The 17,319-nt window shown below is 42.8% G+C and overlaps 1 protein-coding gene and 1 long non-coding RNA gene across 2 annotated transcripts in view; one reads left to right on the top strand and one right to left on the bottom strand.

The window, feature by feature from the left end:
* The window catches only part of jph1a (junctophilin 1a), a 33,075-nt gene extending 21,542 nt beyond the window's left edge, over window positions 1-11,533 (top strand). Inside the window, exons 4-6 of the mRNA XM_077012865.1 lie at window positions 7,843-8,498; window positions 8,609-8,705; window positions 8,800-11,533. Of these exons, the coding sequence (XP_076868980.1) occupies window positions 7,843-8,498; window positions 8,609-8,689 (737 nt within the window). The 3' untranslated portion in view covers window positions 8,690-8,705; window positions 8,800-11,533. The remainder of the gene's footprint in view (window positions 1-7,842; window positions 8,499-8,608; window positions 8,706-8,799) is intronic.
* On the bottom strand, window positions 11,335-12,010 carry LOC143519444 (uncharacterized). Its single transcript, XR_013132428.1, has 2 exons — window positions 11,966-12,010; window positions 11,335-11,843 (listed from the first exon to the last, which is right to left on the bottom strand). It is a non-coding gene; the product is annotated as an uncharacterized LOC143519444 (long non-coding RNA).
* Window positions 12,011-17,319: the final 5,309 nt, after the last annotated feature.

The raw sequence follows: 17,319 nt of genomic DNA on the forward strand, positions 1-17,319 counted from the left end.
TAGTATTAGTATTTGATTACTATTTTATTAGTAAATTAATAATTGTTTTATTATGAGTTTTAATTAGTGGTTTACACTCACCTTTTTATAGGTTTTTATAGAGTAGTTTAGACAAGGAGCTTAGAGGAGTTTGGAGGAGGAGCTTAAATGAGTTTAGCAAAGGGGCTTCCAAAAAGAGTTTAGGGAAGGTGGTTGGAAGAAGAGCTTAGGGGCGGTGCTTAAAGGGGTTTTTGCCCCACAGCTCTGTGTAGCTCATTTTGTGCACACTGTGACAAGCCACTGAAACTGGTTTTACAAGCAGATGTAATGTAAGACAGCTGCTATTCAGGGTCATTTCTCTTGACTACAATGAGGCTCTGTCAGGTTGTAAGGACAGGATGCTTAAAGGGAAATCTTTAGCAGAGCCATCAGCCTCAAATTTAACCTGCCTAAACACAGCCATCCATTAATGACAACACAACGCAGTGGTACAACACATCAGTCACATCAGTGACCACTCAAATCATTAAAGGACATTGCCCTCACCATGTTGCTCCAAGACAGAAGGTACTTGGTATATTCAACTAATCTTATGTGGTTCAGCATGTCATAGTAGTAGTAGTAGTAGTGACCATATGGTGAGCTGTAGTTGGGAATAATGACCACATTTTGAGCTGTAGTTGGGAATAATGACCACATTTTGAGCTGTAGTTGGGAATAATGACCACATTTTGAGCTGTAGTTGGGAATAATGACCACATTTTGAGCTGTAGTTAGGACAGTGAATGTATGAAGTAGAAAAGCAAAGCCTGATTTATTCATTAATACTTCACAACATGAGTTGGTCGTGAAGCAGTGTGACATCTTGGTCCAGATCCCCACATGTTTGTCCATTTGGGAACATCGATATGCAGTTCCATCGCCACAGCAACATGCACATAAAGCAGAAACATGCAGTTAGAGTTAAAGTTAGCTTTAGTAAAGATGAACAACACGTGAATAGCCCATAACCAGTAGATACTGTACGTGAATAGCCCATAACCAGTAGATACTGTACGTGAATAGCCCATAAGCAGTAGATACGTGAATAGCCCATAACCAGTAGATACTGTACGTGAATAGCCCATAAGCAGTAGATACTGTACGTGAATAGCCCATAAGCAGTAGATACTGTACGTGAATAGCCCATAAGCAGTAGATACGTGAATAGCCCATAACCAGTAGATACTGTACGTGAATAGCCCATAAGCAGTAGATACTGTACGTGAATAGCCCATAAGCAGTAGATACTGTACGTGAATAGCCCATAACCAGTAGATACTGTACGTGAATAGCCCATAAGCAGTAGACACTGTACGTGAATAGCCCATAAGCAGTAGATACGTGAATAGCCCATAACCAGTAGATACTGTACGTGAATAGCCCATAAGCAGTAGATATGTGAATAGCCCATAAGCAGTAGATACGTGAATAGCCCATAACCAGTAGATACTGTACGTGAATAGCCCATAAGCAGTAGATACTGTACGTGAATAGCCCATAAGCAGTAGATACTGTACGTGAATAGCCCATAAGCAGTAGATACGTGAATAGCCCATAACCAGTAGATACTGTACGTGAATAGCCCATAACCAGTAGATACTGTACGTGAATAGCCCATAAGCAGTAGATACTGTACGTGAATAGCCCATAACCAGTAGATACTGTACGTGAATAGCCCATAAGCAGTAGATACTGTACGTGAATAGCCCATAAGCAGTAGATACGTGAATAGCCCATAACCAGTAGATACTGTACGTGAATAGCCCATAAGCAGTAGATATGTGAATAGCCCATAAGCAGTAGATACTGTACGTGAATAGCCCATAACCAGTAGATACTGTACGTGAATAGCCCATAAGCAGTAGATATGTGAATAGCCCATAACCAGTAGATACTGTACGTGAATAGCCCATAACCAGTAGATACTGTACGTTTATAGCCCATAACCAGTAGATACTGTACGTGAATAGCCCATAACCAGTAGATACTGTACGTGAATAGCCCATAAGCAGTAGATACGTGAATAGCCCATAACCAGTAGATACTGTACGTGAATAGCCCATAAGCAGTAGATACGTGAATAGCCCATAACCAGTAGATACTGTACGTGAATAGCCCATAAGCAGTAGATACGTGAATAGCCCATAACCAGTAGATACTGTACGTGAATAGCCCATAAGCAGTAGATACTGTACGTGAATAGCCCATAATCAGTAGATACGTGAATAGCCCATAAGCAGTAGATACTGTACGTGAATAGCCCATAAGCAGTAGATACTGTACGTGAATAGCCCATAAGCAGTAGATACTGTACGTGAATAGCCCATAAGCAGTAGATACGTGAATAGCCCATAAGCAGTAGATACTGTACGTGAATAGCCCATAAGCAGTAGATACTGTACGTGAATAGCCCATAACCAGTAGATACGTGAATAGCCCATAAGCAGTAGATACTGTACGTGAATAGCCCATAAGCAGTAGATACTGTACGTGAATAGCCTATAAGCAGTAGATACTGTACGTGAATAGCCCATAAGCAGTAGATACTGTACGTGAATAGCCCATAAGCAGTAGATACTGTACGTGAATAGCCCATAAGCAGTAGATACTGTACGTGAATAGCCCATAAGCAGTAGATACTGTACGTGAACAGCCCATAAGCAGTAGATACTGTACGTGAATAGCCCATAAGCAGTAGATACTGTACGTGAATAGCCCATAACCAGTAGATACTGTACGTGAACAGCCCATAAGCAGTAGATACGTGAATAGCCCATAACCAGTAGATACTGTACGTGAACAGCCCATAACCAGTAGATACTGTACGTGAATAGCCCATAAGCAGTAGATACTGTACGTGAATAGCCCATAAGCAGTAGATACGTGAATAGCCCATAAGCAGTAGATACTGTACGTGAATAGCCCATAAGCAGTAGATACGTGAATAGCCCATAAGCAGTAGATACGTGAATAGCCCATAAGCAGTAGATACTGTACGTGAACAGCCCATAAGCAGTAGATACGTGAATAGCCCATAAGCAGTAGATACTGTACGTGAATAGCCCATAAGCAGTAGATACTGTACGTGAATAGCCCATAAGCAGTAGATACTGTACGTGAATAGCCCATAAGCAGTAGATACATGAATAGCCCATAAGCAGTAGATACTGTACGTGAATAGCCCATAAGCAGTAGATACTGTACGTGAATAGCCCATAAGCAGTAGATACTGTACGTGAACAGCCCATAAGCAGTAGATACGTGAATAGCCCATAAGCAGTAGATACTGTACGTGAATAGCCCATAAGCAGTAGATACGTGAATAGCCCATAAGCAGTAGATACGTGAATAGCCCATAAGCAGTAGATACTGTACGTGAACAGCCCATAAGCAGTAGATACGTGAATAGCCCATAAGCAGTAGATACTGTACGTGAATAGCCCATAAGCAGTAGATACGTGAATAGCCCATAACCAGTAGATACTGTACGTGAACAGCCCATAACCAGTAGATACTGTACGTGAATAGCCCATAAGCAGTAGATACTGTACGTGAATAGCCCATAAGCAGTAGATACGTGAATAGCCCATAAGCAGTAGATACTGTACGTGAATAGCCCATAAGCAGTAGATACGTGAATAGCCCATAAGCAGTAGATACGTGAATAGCCCATAAGCAGTAGATACTGTACGTGAACAGCCCATAAGCAGTAGATACGTGAATAGCCCATAAGCAGTAGATACTGTACGTGAATAGCCCATAAGCAGTAGATACTGTACGTGAATAGCCCATAAGCAGTAGATACTGTACGTGAATAGCCCATAAGCAGTAGATACATGAATAGCCCATAAGCAGTAGATACTGTACGTGAATAGCCCATAAGCAGTAGATACTGTACGTGAATAGCCCATAAGCAGTAGATACTGTACGTGAACAGCCCATAAGCAGTAGATACGTGAATAGCCCATAAGCAGTAGATACTGTACGTGAATAGCCCATAAGCAGTAGATACGTGAATAGCCCATAAGCAGTAGATACGTGAATAGCCCATAAGCAGTAGATACTGTACGTGAACAGCCCATAAGCAGTAGATACGTGAATAGCCCATAAGCAGTAGATACTGTACGTGAATAGCCCATAAGCAGTAGATACTGTACGTGAACAGCCCATAAGCAGTAGATACTGTACGTGAATAGCCCATAAGCAGTAGATACTGTACGTGAATAGCCCATAAGCAGTAGATACTGTACGTGAACAGCCCATAAGCAGTAGATACTGTACGTGAATAGCCCATAAGCAGTAGATACTGTACGTGAACAGCCCATAAGCAGTAGATACTGTACGTGAATAGCCCATAAGCAGTAGATACTGTACGTGAATAGCCCATAAGCAGTAGATACTGTACGTGAATAGCCCATAAGCAGTAGATACTGTACGTGAACAGCCCATAAGCAGTAGATACGTGCCAGTGGTCAGCATGCAGTTCCGGTGCATCAGAGCAGAACTAAGGGCCAAACCACGTCGTGAGATGCCAACAACATCACCACAAACCCCAGAGAACGCATGAAGACCATACAGGCACCTGAACCAAAGAATGTGTCTTTAACCTAGATTGAAGAACTGAGATTGTGTCTCAATCCCAAATGAAAGCTTCATATGAGAAGGCTGCACCCCTAGTCTTACTAATTCTAAGAGAATTAGAAATAGAAAAGGAACTGAGAGAAACCGTTTGTGTTGAGCACAGAGGCCTGGTAGAAATTCAGGCTCAGACACTGCGGGGCCAGACCATTCACAGCTTTATAAGTCAACAAAAGTATTTTTAAAAAAGGATTTTAAAGTCAATGTCAAATGTAATAGGGAGCCAGTACAGAGTTAGATGAACCGGAGAAGCTCTGTAAGGGACTCTAAATTATTTAGAGCATCCAATTAGATGTCAAAGTCCAATAACCCAGTCTTGATTAAATAAAAGCAAGAGAAAAGGACACATCTCAGTTTATCAATATCATGTGAGAAAAGGCCTCTAACGGGTGTGTGTATGATATAGCATGATGTTATGTATAGCTGTCAGTGAAGGCCTTTCCTATAATTGAGTTAGACTAAATGAAGTATCCAGTATGGTTCTAGATTCAGTAAGAATTAAGCAGGATGATGCTGTCTCAGTCCAAATGAATCACACCACAATGAGATCAGGCACCTGCAGCTCTAATCCTCAGTTCAGATGTGCAGCAGTTTAGCACAGGTGTGTCACGGTAACGACCTTTCAGCTGGCTGTGCCTGTGCCAGAGCTGAAGCAGCTGTCAGTGTTTGGCAGGTTCACTCTGTGACAAGCATCCAGCTAAGTTTGGAGTCAACGCATCCTTAAGTGGAAGCTAATGAAGTCATGGGGGTGGGTGGTTTGGGGCGGGCACAGCAGAGTAGAGAGCAAGGTCCTGTTCCTCAGCACCTGGCCTTTCCTTCAGTCAGATGTTTGAACTGGTGACCTCTTGACCCCTGCGCCCTCGACCCTCTATCTGACCCCTATTAAAGGTTGGCGGTGGACATTTGCCTTCTAATACACCTTGCACAGAGTGCAGGTGGCCACTGTAACCTTTTCACCCTGTTAGTCACCATGCCAGTGCAGCCACACACACACACACACACACACACACGGGTTGTTTATGTGATTCCACATGACGTCTCCTCTAACACTATGTAAAGTGCTTTCGTAAATGCCTGATGCGACCCTTGTTTATGGAGTGCCTACTGAAATGCCTATCAGTGTGGACAATGGGTGAAAAAGTGTGAAGGGATACAGGACTACAGGGATGCACGCCTGTGAGCTTCCCCAGGGTCCTAGAGCCACACAGTACCTGCTGATTCATTATTTTATTGTCGTGTGATAGCCCTACATGAACCTCAATCTGCATAGCACAGGGAGCTGTGGATACTAATCCTATCAACCCCTCAAAGGATTAAATTTGTAAGCAGTTATCATTATATATAATTATGTAGCCATGTTATATGAGGATGATTAGCATAACAGAAATGCTAACCGTAGGGATTTGTGACAAAGAAACAAAGAGATATTGTTGTGTTTTTTTCTGACGTTCTTGAGTAGAGGCATGTGTGGATGCACAGGGCAGAGGACACCAGCAGTGTGTGGTAGTGATGGGAATTTCGGCTCTTTTTATGGAGCCAGATCTTTTGGCTCTGCGCTTCATAAAGAGTCGACTCTTTCGGCTCCCAAATGGCTCTTTGTTTTACCACTTATTTCCAGTGGTAAAGAACAATGTTACCTACATTTTACATGACTATATGCACAAAAGAGTGCAAAAAAAGCTCAAAAATAGTGTTGCTGTGGCCAATTGTTTTCATGCTTGCCTTGTAATAACTCACTGATTGCACTCACACATTCAATTGTATCAATAAATTATTTTTTATTTAAACACTTTATTAAAGCATCACTTGTGAACTCTGAAATATGGCCAATGGATGCCAAAAGGTAGGTGTTACAAAATAACTTACTAAATTATATAATCATCCATTTCTGGGTAATAAACAAATACTCTGGAAAGTGCAAAACAGCAGCATTTAACAGTAGGCCTAGTGATTAAAATAAAAAAATTTGCAACAAATATGTAACTGATTTAACCTTTTCAACTATTTTTGGAAGGCAGATTGGCATTTAGGAAGACCAAGTGCCTCAGCTTGGAGGGGTCGATCCAGTTTCTTCCGCTCTACCTTTTCACTCTCCCGTTTGCCATGTGTTAGCACTGTGCACACACCATCCACCAATCTCCTCCTTGCTTGGTGGTATAACCCTTCAATGATTGGTTCCTCTGCTTGTTGTTGTTCTCTGATTGTTGAATGAAAAGCCTTAGAACAAAAATAGCTTGGTCTTAGAGGGGAACCAGCTCTCGTCATTCACTTAAAAGAGCCGGCTCTTTGAACCGGTTCGTTCATGAACGACACATCACTAGAGTCCCAGATCCTCCCCAAGATGCAATTTTTGAATGAATGCACCTTTTACTTAGATAGTTGGTTAATTACCGTAGTTAAAATGACATACTTGGTGGTGCAAGTTTAGCTAATTTGGCCTTAGCTAACTTGACCTTGGCTAACTTGGGTTTGGCTAACTTGGCCTCAGCTAATTGGGCATTAGCTAACTCGGGTTAAGCTAACTTGGCCTTAGCTAACTTAGTCTGTGAGAGAAAGATAATGAAGTAAATTGTAATGAAACTAAGATTAAAGTTCCTAATTCAGAACAGACTAGGTGAAACGTCAAAGTGCATGGCGGTTATCAGCATCAGTGCTGCTGTCTGATTAAAAAGAGATGACCGTGGTCCTAAAGAGAACACCACAAAGGGTTTTGGACATGACTGGGATGGCAGGAGTCATTACACAAGAACATGAGAACACTCACAATGCATGGGCACGGCCCTCCCAGTTTACCTAGCACAGCAGTGCTTGTGGACCTGTATACATGTCACACTTTAACATTTAAGATGTTATCAGAACATTTAAGATGAAATGTGTACACTCAAACACTAAAACAATGCTTATTAGCCTACCTATAGACTGTACACTATTTAAGATCTGTTGTGCCCAACAGTGTTAATCTATGTGAATACCTGACCTGACTAGCTCAGTTTCCTGCACACTCAAGTTTAATATGCTAATCTGCGATCGCTTCAGGTTTGTATGTTTATTTCTGACCAGGGAATTGCAGTGTTAGATCCCTGCTGTAAATCATAAATTACAGTGTTGGATATCCACAGCAAATTTCTGTGTGTTCTCAGCTCTGATTTAGTTTTTCTTCCACTGTGTTTCCTTGTGCAACAGGCTTGGACTACATTAATCAAAAACTCAGTGAGCCTGTGGAGGAGGTTAAGGAGGCCCCGCCAGCAGTGGAGGAGAAGGAGAAGTCAGGGAGTCCGTTCTACCGCCGGGGCACGACTCCCTCCCGCTCTGCCCCCCACAGCGCCTCCTCCTCTCCGTCCACACAGACAAAGAAGAGTCAACTAGCCAATAGCAGCTCCACGCAGAAGACGAGCAGAGACAACAGTGCCACGTCCCACAAGATCAGCAAAGAGGACAGAGGCGTCACCAAAGGGTCTGCTCTGGCTCCAGGTCCCGCCTCCTTCAAAGCGCAGGAAGCGTCCACCAAAGCCCCGCCCCCACCAAAGTCACACAAGACTCACGAGCCAACGGCTAACCCTGTGAGTGCGGGTAACGGTCAGCTGCACGCTGCCTATCACAGCTACTACGTGAAGACTCCTGTGAAGGTCCTCCCACCAGAGGAACCGGAGGAGGAAGAACTTGAGACGTCTCCATCCAGCCTGGCGATAATAACCCCGCCTCCCCCCAAACTGTTCAACACTCCAACCCCCAAACAAGAGCTCAAACTCAGGAAACAGGAGACTATCAAGCCAAAGAGCCTATCAGAAACCAAGAAAGCCAGCATGGAAATCAGCAATGAGGTATTAGAAGAGGAATCGGTAAGTAAATCTCACTGTAATTGTCCACTTAGTTTTGATGACTTTGGCATAATTATGGTTTAAATGTGTTAAAGGTTGTGCCTAATACACCATGTAATTCTACATTCCAGGGTCCTAATTCAATTTTAGTTGCCATGGTAATGCTGTTGAATATTGGATTGGCCATCATCTTTGTTCACTTTCTGACATAATGGAGTGGATTCTTGGGTAAATATCATTTTCCTGACATTTTCCGCATCTGTCCATGTTGTGCTCTGTGCTGCTTTACTCCATTTGTTGTTGAATTGTCCTGCTCCCTCAGTGAAAGCAGAAGCATTGTGCCTGTGGCCATTGTGGAGTCAGGATGGAGGAAGATGGAGCGGCAGGGGGAACGTCCAGCGCTCACACCGCCACCTCCACCTGCCACAGCGAGCGAATACAACGAACGTGGCGAGCCGGGAGGGTGGAGTGAGGGCGTGGGGGGGCAGTGTGGAAGGCGTGGAGGGCGGTGTGAAGGCGTGGGGGGTTGGTGTGAAGGCGTGGAGGGTGGAGTGAAGGTGTGGAGGGTGGTGGCTGAAGGCAGTCCCGCTGGGGCCCTGCTCTGGATCCTACACACGCTTGACGCGTTCGGAGACGCACTTTGAAGAGACGAGCACAGACAGCTGGCCCTGTGTACGTGGGGAGACGTGTGTTGGGGGCCAGAGTAATTTGTTGAGGGGAATGTGGTGTAGAGAGGCAGGGGGCGGGCCACGGGAAGCCCGCCCCCCCCCGGGCCACACCCCCACAGTCTTACAGCCCTGCACTCAGCCCTGTGCATGCTACCACTTCAACTCTACTAAAGTTTGTTTGTTTTAAGGGGTTTTTGTGTTGTCTCTTTCTTTACGTTTATCTCCCCTCACCCGATCGTACGTGGACCCACGATAAAAATCACAGTGTAGGCCACATATCAGGGCTTCTCTGGTCCATATTGTGATCATTTTCATACAGAGGAATTTATTTTACAAGTGCAATATGCTGATTTTAACAAAGGACTGTATCTACCATGCAGGGGGGAGAAGACATTGGTATGATCTATAATTGATTAAGAAAGAGAAGAGAAATAGAATTAGATGAATGTAAGAGGTAAAGGCCAGAATGAATGACAGAATAATGGTATATGATTATTGGTTTACAACAATGAGAGCTCGACATAATATTATGAAAATGTTTACTAAATTCTAACAGAAGACAAAACATATATTGAAATTTATGAGAAGCCAGTGTATGTTATTGCAAACTCGGCATAGACCATAGTTGCATGCAGTTTGTTTTGTTTTGAGCATTGATGCAGTGACACTACTGAGCAGTGAAATCCTGATGAGCTGTTTCCTAACATAGACCAGCCAGACCTGCACCGTCAGGGTCTGGGGTCTTAACATAGACCAGCCAGACCTGCACCGTCAGGGTCTGGGGTCTTAACATAGACCAGCCAGACCTGTACCTCCAGGGCCTGGGGTCGCTTACATGTTTGCAGTTCTGGATATCAAAGTCCTGGAAGTTAATTAATTCAGTAGTGCTAGGGGGAGATGTGAAACCCTCAGCAAGGGCTGGGCTGTCTTTTGTGAGTCTTTAATGCCACTGTTTACCTCAAAAGAACAAGAAAAAAATGTAAAAGTCCTTCTTGTCTTAATTCTGTAGAACGGGAACGTTGACTGTTGCAATCCTTGGAAAGTTCATTATAAATTTGCCACCATATTGCAACTATTTTATTTAATTGTTCCTGAAAGAGCAGTGATTTTAATTTTAGTTTAAGTGTTATCATATTCACGTGCTTATCTCAGTTCAAGAATACTTATTTATTCTAGAATTAGTAGCGCATTTCTATAATTTCAGGCATTTGGTCAATGAAAAGGGCTTGCAAAAAAGTTGGATTTGCATAATAGGCTCATATGCATATAGGCTAATCTGCATACAAGCTAATCTGCATGTAGACCAATGTGTATTTCTCTTTTACTACTAGTTTGCATAGTTTTTGCTAAATCCACTATATATTAAATAACTAAAGCCAAGACCAATATCTGAAAAATGCTAAATTAGGCTTTTTCTGTCCTTTATCTGTGGAGAAATTCTGCCTGATCTGTTGGGTCCTGAAGCAGAATCAATAAGAAATGTGAAAAAAATTGAAAAAATGAAAATAAATAAATAAATAAAAAGAGGACATTCTGGAAGTGGAAGAGAAAATGTTCAACTACAGCTCCAGAAAAGGTCCAGAAAAGGGAGAAATCTATCTGTTTAAGGCCTTGCAACGCAGATGGTACCAAAGTAGAAATTACAGCACTACAGTAAATCTAGATGGAACTGGGGTGTTTAATGATAGGCACCAGCAGACAAAACACAGTGGAACCCTGATCCATGTAACCGTGACGGTGGAAACAGCCCAAACAAGGATCATCCTTCAGAATGAGTTTACCAGAAATCAGAATGTTTTCCTGGAACACAATAAATACAGAATAAATATACCACATTGTGCAGGTCAACTCTTACACAGAGAAACTTTCTCTCTATATATATATATTTATATAGAATAAATGTACCACATTGTGCAGGACAGTTCTGAGACAGAGGAATGTTACCTAAGCTGTTTATGCCATCTTTATTTCCTTCTGTTTTGTTGTATTTTGTGAATGTGAAAACATTACCTGGCAGTGATGCACACGAGCTCTTTAACTGCATTTCTTGGTCGGAATTTTCCAGCCAATATATAAATGATCAAAGGGCAGATCATGGAATTATTTTTTTAAAAACAACTATTGCACGAAGATAACATTTATAAACAACAAAAGATGTATTCTATTTATAAGAGTTTTTACAGAGTGCAGTCATAATCCAAGCTGAGCTCTATGGTATTTTTCTAAAGATTTGCACATAATTTTATTGGTAAATACCCTTTCTTTTAAACATTTCACCACAAGAAAGGGCAAAGTGTGACTTCAGGCGTTGTGTGTCCAGTAACACCCTGTACTCTGACTTCTGTATTCTGAGGATGTAACAATACAAACATTCTGTCTGGGACCTTCCTTCCTCGTGTCATTTCTGTCATCGTCTTCAGGGGTACGCCTGCCTGTTTCTTAACACAGGACTCCAGGGTGTTAGCTGATTTACATGTTCGCTATTACGGCTGTGGTGACACTGTCAGGTGTCCATTCTGAACAGTGTCCCTGCAGGCCGACATTCTCTCGTCTCTGACGCCGTAGGCTTTCCGTGTCTCACCCGGGTCGGTGTTCTCCTGGAGCGTAAGGTTTCCTGACCTCCGACCTGGCTAAAGTTTAAGGAATGCGTTGAACACACTGCGTGATACCTCGCAGACCTGTGTCTCTTTGCACTGACCTGTAAAGGTTTATTTATGTTAGTCCAGTTAGAGCAGCAGAACACTGTGGCACTGTGCGGCGTGCAATAAATAGCCAAGCAGGAGAAACCGCGGTCAGCGCATTTCCTCTCGCACGACTCACCCGTGGCGTGCAGCCTGTACCGGGGCTGTGACGGCGGAGACTTGCTTTCACACGTGTAATCTTAAACGGCTTCAGAGCCCGATGCTCTGCTCCAGCTCGGAATGTGCCTGGAGTGTGCTGCTAAGATTAGATTAGTGCTCATAAGCAGCGAAGTCATAGGATGGGATTTTAAAGCCTTGCCAAGACGTCAATAGTAAGCAGATCTTTTTTTTTTTCCATGCTTACCACATTCTGAGTAAAACCTCCGAAGTGAGCAGGCCGTGTGGCAGGTGCAAACACTACCCACCACATCTTCACTAGACAATGTAGCACGAACACTACCCATTGTGTCACCGACACTACCCACTTTATCACTGACACTACCCACTTTGTCACTGACACTACCCACTGTGTCACTGACACTATCCACTGTATCACTACCCACTGCCACTAACACTATCCACTGTGCCATTAACACTAATCACTGTGTTACAGACACTACCCACTGTATCACTAACACTACCCACTGTGTCACTGACACTATCCACTGTATCACTACCCACTGTCACTAACACTATCTACTGTGCCAATAACACTAATCACTGTGTTACAAACACTACTCACTGTCACTGACACTACCCACTGTGTCACTAACACTACCCACTGTGTCATTAACACTAATCACTGTTACAAACACTACCCACTGTGTCACTAACACTACCCACTGTGCCATTAACACTAATCACTGTGCTACAAACACTACTCACTGTCACTAACACTACCCACTGTGTCACTAACACTACCCACTGTGCCATTAACACTAATCACTGTCTTACAAACACTACCCACTGTATCACTAACACTACCCACTGTGTAACTAACACTACCCACTGTATCACTAACACTACCCACTGTGTCACTAACACTACCCACTGTGTCAATAACACTACTCACTGTGTCACTAACACTACCCACTGTGTAACTAATACTACCCACTGTATCACTACCCACTGTATCACTAACACTACCCACTGTATCACTAACACTACCTACTGTGTCACTAACACTATCCATCCCATCTTCATTTGTCCTTGATCTCCCACAAATTTCTTAAAGCAGTCAATTGAAATCGATTCTTAAGTCAGTGGATTGGAAGTTTTGTGCTCTTTTTATTTCAAGAACCCATTTTACATAACAGTGCAGGTTCAGTGTAGTTGCACGGTAATGTTTACATACCAGTGTAAGTTCCAGGCCTTGGTGTTGTGAATCACTCAGTCTAAACTGTTCTGCCCTTACGGTAATATGTCCTAATCATTTGTTACTATTCTGGTCCTGAGTTTGCTTGTATTTGGGTTCAAACAGGCTCCTGCCCTGCATGATAAGAAGTGCTGGCTGTGAGTCATCTAAGGTAAATGTGATTTAGTGATGGTAGGTCATGGACCAGCCTGGTACGACCGTCTGAAACAGCACCAGAGAATGCTGCGAAATATCAGCGATCGTGGACCTCGAAGCACAGTGCTGAGTTCATATGAATTAAATAAACATGTAAACCATTCATTCTATGTGTGTTAGCTGTAAAGTATGACACAGTTTTACTAAGCTGGGAACAGGTCAAGGGATTATTGTTGGTCAGTCCCGTAAAGGTTTGCAGTTAGGCTTGGGACCACAGGATGTGAATGTGGGATCTGTCCGGATGTCCGCTCACAGCAGCCACTGACAATCTCACAAAGCAGTTGTGACCATCTACACATAGTAGTGCCCCTCCATACAGAGTAGTGCTCCTCCACAAAGAGTAGTGCTCCTCCACACAGTAGTGACCCTCCACACAATAGTGACCCTCCACACAAAGTAGTGCCCCTCCACACAGAGCAGTGACCCTCCACACAGAGTATAGACTGTCCACAGAGTAGTGCCCCTTCACACAGAGTAGTGACCACACAGAGTAGTGCCCCTTCACACAGAGTAGTGCCCCTTCACACAGAGTAGTGCCCCTTTACACAGAGTAGTGCCCCTTTACACAGAGTAGTGACCACACAGAGTAGTGACCACACAGAGTAGTGACCACACAGAGTAGTGCCCCTTTACACAGAGTAGTGCCCCTTCACACAGAGTAGTGACCACACAGAGTAGTGCCCCTTTACACAGAGTAGTGACCACACAGAGTAGTGCCCCATCAGACAGAGTAGTTACCCTCCACACAGAGTAGTGCCCCATCAGACAGAGTAGGGACCCTCCACAGAGAATAATGGCTTCCCATGGGACAACCACAAAAGCAAAAGTTTAAAACTCAACCATCACAAAATAAATGAAAAACTTGTATGGCTCATAGATCCCATTGATCTATAGTTACTAAACATTACTATTCAGTCTCATGCAGAAACCTGCTGTCTATGATAACCAACAACACAAGAGGATTGTGATGCCTGGCAAATTTTAAAATCATCAAATTTTGTGAACAGTTTCAGATTTCACACAGCACATTTTCTTACTATCCAAGAATCAAAGCCTTGGGAAACCCCAGCCCTAACACTAACCCGAACCTTAAAAATAACCCTGACCCCAACACTAACCCTAACCCCAACCCTAGCCTTGGGTGGTTGGAGGTCTTTATAAAACATTTTCCAGAGTTTGCCTGTGGCTGAATGTATGACAGCATTGTGTTCCAGGTGATGTATTGTGAATGGTTGTAGGTGCAATTCTTCTGAAGATAAGTGAAGACAGCTAATTACAAGTGTTTTTTCTCAACATTCTGTGCATAAATGCACGACATTGTGAAGCCCCCAGAACTCTCTAGTGTTCAATGCGTCTTAGACCTTTTCTTTTGCATGTTTTGTTATTTTGTGAAATGTATCTGAACTGAATGAGCATGTAGAGAGGTGAACCCTAACCGACACTACATCACCTGGGCACACGATGAGTCACACTATGAGTCATTTAACATTGAATCAAATCATTTCTCACACATGGTATGACTGAGTGCACCTGTTCATGTGGTCAGTGCCACAGACTGTGTGGTGCTGCTGTGTGGATTAGAGAAAGAGGTTTCACAGGAGTCCTGATCTCTGGCTTAACAACACATTACATTGGAATCTGTTTGCTTGTTCTTCCTCTCAGAGATGATGATCCAACTGTGTTTAGAATTAACTAAACAGGTTACTTCCCCTTAACATACACACACACCCACACACATACACACATAAGCAGTTAGGTACTTTCACTAATATTCAATGATTCAATAGTATTGGGAATGGATTTAAATGTTAGTTAAAGAGATTTCCTAAAGGACCCAGAATTCAGCACCCAGACTGTGTGTCTGAGGGCAGCATGCTGAGGTGAGGTAAAATATTCATTCACCTTTTATTAGTGTCATTCCCACACTCAGTGTTAATCAACCCATGTTCCTAATGGAGTTACTATTTGTACTGTCAGTAGGCACAATGCAGGCACTACTCTTCATTGTGTGTGTGTGTGTGTGTGTGTGTGTGTGTGTGTGTGTGTGTGTGTGTGTGTGTGCGTGTGCGTGTGTGTAAAGAGACCCCAGTCGTTGGCCTGTGGCCCGCCCGAAAATAGTGTAAGGCAGCTGCTCAGAGCAAAGTCAAATATGAAAACCTTTAAAGTGCTAGCAGCATGTGTCTCCGTTTGATCAGGGCCAGGATCAGTTAGGAAAGGTCACTGATTGTTTTGAGAAAGAGAGAGAAAAACAGAGAGAGAGATAGAGAGATGAGTGGAAATGTCTTAGATATGAAAATGTTTCCAACTACTTCTCACACGTGTTCCATCTTGTAACCCTGAACGTGAGCAGAAGCAGGTGATCAGCTGGTGTAACGTTGCCCTCCCCCAGACAGATGAGTGTCCTGCACCCTACTGACCTCTGCAGGAACGTGCATTGTTACGATGTAGCCATTTTAACAGGGAGCCCCTTTTAACATGCTAATACAAATACAAAATATTGTAGAACTTCACCCAGCGTGACCTCATAATACCTTCAGTCTGATTAGCATGGCCAGGAGAGACATCCATACCAGACACCTCGTAAAGAAAAGACTGAACTCCTGACTCTCCTGAACTCCTGACTCTGGCCCATTCATATCTTTTCATATGAATTCAGTTGTGTATATTATGAATTTGTAACAATGACATCACTTTAAACAGTGTTGTCATGTCTTCTTCACCTGAATATTGTCTTCACAATTCATAAATAGATTCAAGAGAATATCACCTCTATCCAGTCTTTAAAAAACTCACATAAAAAAACAGTAAAGTGGTTTCTGCAGGTAGTAGCCAAACACAAACACGTGTATGTGGACATTTCTCACATTAAAGTGCTTGTTCCAACCTTTGAAGTACAAAACATATTAATCTTAACCATTTGCACCATCTGCTGGTGACAAATGTATAAACTAAGCGTTTCTAGGAAGAGCAAAACCTTAACTGACAGAATAATACATATTAAAAAGACAAATAAGAGACACTACCACACTTGATCTAACAGTCTAATGCAAACCACCTTAACACTGCATTTTCACTGAAAACACCAGGAATCCCCAGAGATCCACTCAGGACTGTCTGCCACATTACCAGCTGAGACTTCACAAAGCACAGAACAAGCCAAGAGCTATTAAGGCTGCATAAAGGTAACGCCAGGTATCATTAATGCTAAGGAGTAGCTCTCTGCCTCCCTCATGTGGCCAAGGTGGGCTTAACAAAGGGTCTGGCTGCAGGCTGTCACCTTATAATTGGCATGCAGGCTTATAATTGGCATGCCTAATTGATTTAATTGGTTTAATGGGAAAACCAGCACCAGCTGCAGTTCTGCATGATTGATTCATAGACAAATTATTAATGAACACTGTTATAATTGCTACTTACACTATAATTTGTCCCTGAAATAAGTGCCAAGTCAAATGCTATCATTTAGTGGGACCAAAACAAATTCTAGAGATATTCCACATAATACCACTGACTATTTGAAGCGAGACACTCTGGCATCACATCTGAACCACATGCACTGTGGCTTCTTCCATACACAACGATGTTGGAGACAAAGCTCAGGTGAATTTTCACACCAGACTCTTTTACATGCAAATCATATCCAAATTTCTCAATTCTCACAAGAGCGACTCTAAACTCAAACATTGTCACCTACAGGATGTTTACAGGATTTAACTATTTAACTATTTAATACTAAAGTTAAACTTAATCTTTATGTGCAATAAACACTGGTCATTCACAACCAATTTAAAGAACAAATTAAGACCAAAGTACATGTTTATATATATATAGCTCAGTGTCTCTGTGTCTCGCAGTATCTCTCATTGTATCTCAGTTTTTCTCTCGGTGAAGTACATGCAGTCCCTGAAAGTACGCGCAGGCCC

The sequence above is a fragment of the Brachyhypopomus gauderio genome, chromosome 7 (assembly GCF_052324685.1).
Source record: "Brachyhypopomus gauderio isolate BG-103 chromosome 7, BGAUD_0.2, whole genome shotgun sequence".
NCBI classification, from domain to species: Eukaryota; Metazoa; Chordata; class Actinopteri; order Gymnotiformes; family Hypopomidae; genus Brachyhypopomus; species Brachyhypopomus gauderio.